The 4,275-nt window shown below is 36.5% G+C and overlaps 1 protein-coding gene across 1 annotated transcript; it reads left to right on the top strand.

Moving 5' to 3' along the window:
* The first annotated feature begins 780 nt into the window (after nucleotides 1-780).
* Nucleotides 781-3,530, top strand: LOC8274097. Its single transcript, XM_002513738.4, has 3 exons — nucleotides 781-1,982; nucleotides 2,817-3,045; nucleotides 3,149-3,530. Exons 1-3 carry the CDS (start codon nucleotides 1,045-1,047, stop codon nucleotides 3,311-3,313), a joined length of 1,332 nt encoding a protein of 443 aa, XP_002513784.1. The 5' UTR covers nucleotides 781-1,044; the 3' UTR covers nucleotides 3,314-3,530.
* Nucleotides 3,531-4,275: the final 745 nt, after the last annotated feature.

Genomic DNA, 4,275 nt, shown 5'->3' with positions numbered 1-4,275 from the left:
TAGTATGTAACTTTATTTTAAAAGATAGAAAACATTCTTTGATTCTGACTTTTAAAAAATGATAAATAATTTTATTAAGTTAAGAATTTCTTAAATCAACATGTGTTAAATTATTAATTTCTATATAAATTATTATTGATTAAATTTTGTGCATATTTTTTTAATAAATATATAATTTTGAATTTAAATTAAAAATATTTTAATTAAAAGCAATAATAATAATTATATGATGTACGAGTAAACATTTAGTAAAACTAAGATAAAATGTGATTTAAAAAAAAAAAAGTAAGATAAAAGGTTAAAGCAAGCTTAAATAGCTGGATCATAAGTTGAGAAAGAAAAAAAAGAAAAAGAAAAGAAACCGATAGAAACACCAAATCAAGCCGTTCAAATCCGGGACCACGCTTTAGTTCCCACACCATAAGAGCATCAGCGGTGATAAGTCCATGACCCACAGATTTTAACGGTGATAAGACCAACAAAACTAACAGAAGACCCTAACAACGTGCATGCATAGAAAAAACATTCCTCTTTTTTCTTTTTTAATTTTGAAAATATAAAGTGGCACGTGCCGGCCTGCCACAGTAAAGGGCAAAAAAGAGCCGAATCTAGATCCGACGACCACATCATATTTCCCCGTCAAGACCGGGACCTCCTTTCAGATCAAATCCAACGGCTAAAAGAGATCTTTCTCCCTGTCACCGTTAGATCTTAATCCAACGTTCCAGATTAAATCGCTCTCCCTCTCTTCCTTACACCATAAATACACATCAAAACCCGCTTCAACTCCTCTCTCTCTCTTCAATTTTTTTCCTCTCTCAAACAAACCAAAGAAAAAGAACGAACTTGCTTTCAAGTTTCTGCTTCTTTTTGGTGTGCTAACGTGCGCACTCTGCCACTGCTTAACGTGCGCCGCCTGAGATGTCGCCGGCGGGAACAGTTACAACCACACTTATAAGAATCTCAAGGTACAGGAAAGCTCATTAGGTGATTTCAACGGTGGAGATTGAGGTTTTTAGTCTCGTTGGGGGACATAACTAAGAGATGGACGGTTCAAAAAGCCAAGCGAAGTTAACTAGAAACCAGTCGTCTTCTCTCCTCCGTTCACTTCCCACCGTCCGATCATCAATCCATAGCCTAACTTCTGTAGCCGAGGAGGACCTTATCATACCTGTTCAGCAACAACAAAAGGAAGAGTTATTACCAATAGAAGAAAAAATAAGAGAGGACAGAAGAAAACCGAACCGGTCTGGTTCAACTCCAAGACGGACCGGTTCGGCTCGGTTCACACCAGTTCTTACAATGGTTTCTCTTACTTTCTTTACTCTTTTTTCTCTCTCTTTCTTTTTCTTCTTTTATCTGAGAAGAGAAGAAGTACCCACCTCCGAGAATCTTTTATTAGCTCTAATTTTTATTGCCATAACCCTTTTTTTTGCTAGCAAGAACAAGAACTTAATCAATCAAAATTTGACATTAATCAAGCAATTATGGGAAGAAAATAGTAAAAGACTCCATCTTTCTACTTCAAGAACGAAATCAAAGCCTGTTCAATGGTTTATTGGTGAGTCAAATACTGATAACAATAACAAAATCAAGAAGGAAAAGAAGATAATAAGAGAAGGAGTAGAGTTCTATAGCAATGGGGACTTTTATGAAGGTGAATTTCATAAAGGGAAATGTAGCGGAAGTGGTGTTTATAATTACTTTGCTAATGGGAGATATGAAGGTGATTGGGTGGATGGTAGATATGATGGTTATGGAATAGAGAGTTGGGCTAGAGGGAGTAGATATAGAGGGCAGTATAGACAAGGTTTAAGACATGGTTATGGAGTTTATAAGTTTTACACTGGCGATTCTTATGCTGGTCAGTGGTGTAATGGGCAGAGTCATGGTGTTGGGGTTCAAACTTGCTCCGATGGAAGCTGCTATGTTGGTGAATTCAAGTGTGGTGTTAAGCATGGCGTTGGTGTTTACCATTTCAGGTGATTTTCTACTTTTTTTTCTTCTTCTAATTTAATTATTGCGTCAATAATGGTGATTGGTCTACTGATTTAGAAGTTTTGATGACTTACGAAACAATTGAATTTTCTTGTACTTGCTGAATTTTTATTGGTTGCTTGTGGGTTTTCTATGCTTCCGTTACCACAATTGAAATTCAGATCCTTTGAACACTCTTGTGGGCGGGCGTATTGTTTAGACTGTCCTTGAGTAATTTAAGTAGTGGAAAGTTAGCGTTTTGAATTATTTTTGTCAAATCTCTTGGATAGGCAGTTATAGTTGTGATTGAAAGAAGGAAACTTATTTACTCATCTTGATTCTTGAGGTGACTTCTTGATTCCTTGTTTTCCTTTTCTGGCTGTGCTTTGACTTTTCAGTTTTGAACACTTCTGGTTTGTTTCCCAACGTGTGATCATGATTTAGTGCAAGGTTTCTGTTCTTATTTGTTTGTGATTAATAAAACAGTAGAAACTGTTGTATGAGTTGAGTTTCGTTTATATTTTGTTCTTTAGTTAGTGTGTGGAAACTTGAATTTCCAATTTATGAACGTTTCGAACCAAATTTGTGGGATTTTTAATTTCTTCAACCCATTGGTGGCAGAGTGAATTATGATAATCATTGTTTGCTTAATCTGACATCTGTTTGTTGAAGAAAATCTGAATGTAACTGATTTATCATAATTAACAGTTTGTTGAATATCTTACCGACTGTTGTCATCCAGGTTAATATTTTTACATTTTAACCTGGTGGTGGATCAATGATATTGAATTATTTTTTACTTGTAACCAGTGGTAATGAGAAAATTGATTGCATTGCAGAAATGGAGATAAATACGCCGGCGAGTACTTTGGAGACAAAATCCATGGCTTTGGTGTCTATCACTTTGCCAATGGCCACTGCTACGAGGGGTCATGGCATGAAGGCCTGAGGCAAGGTTATGGCATGTATACTTTCAGAAACAGTGATGCAAAATGTGGTGAATGGGATGGGGGTATCCTTAGGACATCTCTGCCTCCACTAACTGATGCAGTCCTCCGCGTTGTTCAGGTATTTGATTTTGCACTCTCAACTCGCTTTCTTAATACATCTTGACCCTGACAGAATATTGCTCAATTCTCACTCTTTGATCATTCTTGTTTCTGAACTGTAGGCTGCTAGAAAGACAGCAGAAAGCGCCATTCACTTTCGTCGGGTGGATGATCAAGTGAGCAAGGCAGTTCAGGCTGCAAATAGAGCTGCGACTGCTGCGAGAGTTGCTGCTATTAAAGCTGTTCAAAATCGGATGGATGGAAAATTTTGTGATACAAATGTGTAAGAGTTTTATCATCATAGTTTTGGTTGAAAATGTAAATTCTTTTTACTAATTTTATGTACTTGGAAGAGGTGGCCGCCCTGACTAGCAAATGCCTGGCAGAGGTTGAGAGTGTTTGAGGGTTCTTTTTATCACACTGTAACTTGTAAATACACCTTGTAAATCAATGGACGATGAATTTTCAAAGAGGCAATCCCTCGCCCTAACTTTGCAACTTTCATGGAGTCTCCATTATTGCGTGTAGGACTGCCATAATGAGATCATAGGCTTATCCAAGCTTGTCTTATAGCATCATCTATCAATAACAACTAATAAGAAAGCCCTATTTGGGATTTGGATTGCTACAATACAAAGTTGGGAAGAACATGAGAGTGTAATTAAATTTATGGAATCGAGGCCGCCTCGGCATCAATTGCAATAATCTATAGATAATCGCGGGAAATATGTATATATATATATATATATATATATATATATTATGATGACAAGGGGAACTAACTTAACTAAGAGAGATGGGCAATCTTAAAGAGATTATACATGCATATGAAGGTGTTGCCCTGGTTGGCCCTTTCTGAATAAACAACTTCCAAATCACAGGATGCCAACAGCATGAGAGATTTATGCATGCACCATAACACTCAACACTTGCTAGCATGTGTCTTGAAAATAAACTATCATCACTGAAACGCATAAAGCCACTTTGTGCTGTCCCAAACAATATATGCCAAAAAAATAAAAACAAATGAAATGATGAATGCTTGAGAAAGATTGGAGTAGAACAAGATCAAGTAGGGTTGTTATAGAGTGATGCTGATATTTCATTAAATTAATGGTTAGGAAGCATGTGCCTCCCTCTTTCATATAGGATAATGTTAGGTTTCATAGTTCTCCTTTTCTTTCTTAAAATGTTTTATGTTATTTCTTTTGCCTTATAAGCAAGCACATGATATTGTGAGAGTGGCCAA

This window comes from Ricinus communis, chromosome 2 (assembly GCF_019578655.1).
Source record: "Ricinus communis isolate WT05 ecotype wild-type chromosome 2, ASM1957865v1, whole genome shotgun sequence".
NCBI lineage: Eukaryota > Viridiplantae > Streptophyta > Magnoliopsida > Malpighiales > Euphorbiaceae > Ricinus > Ricinus communis.
This window is presented reverse-complemented; position numbering and strand designations above follow the sequence as displayed.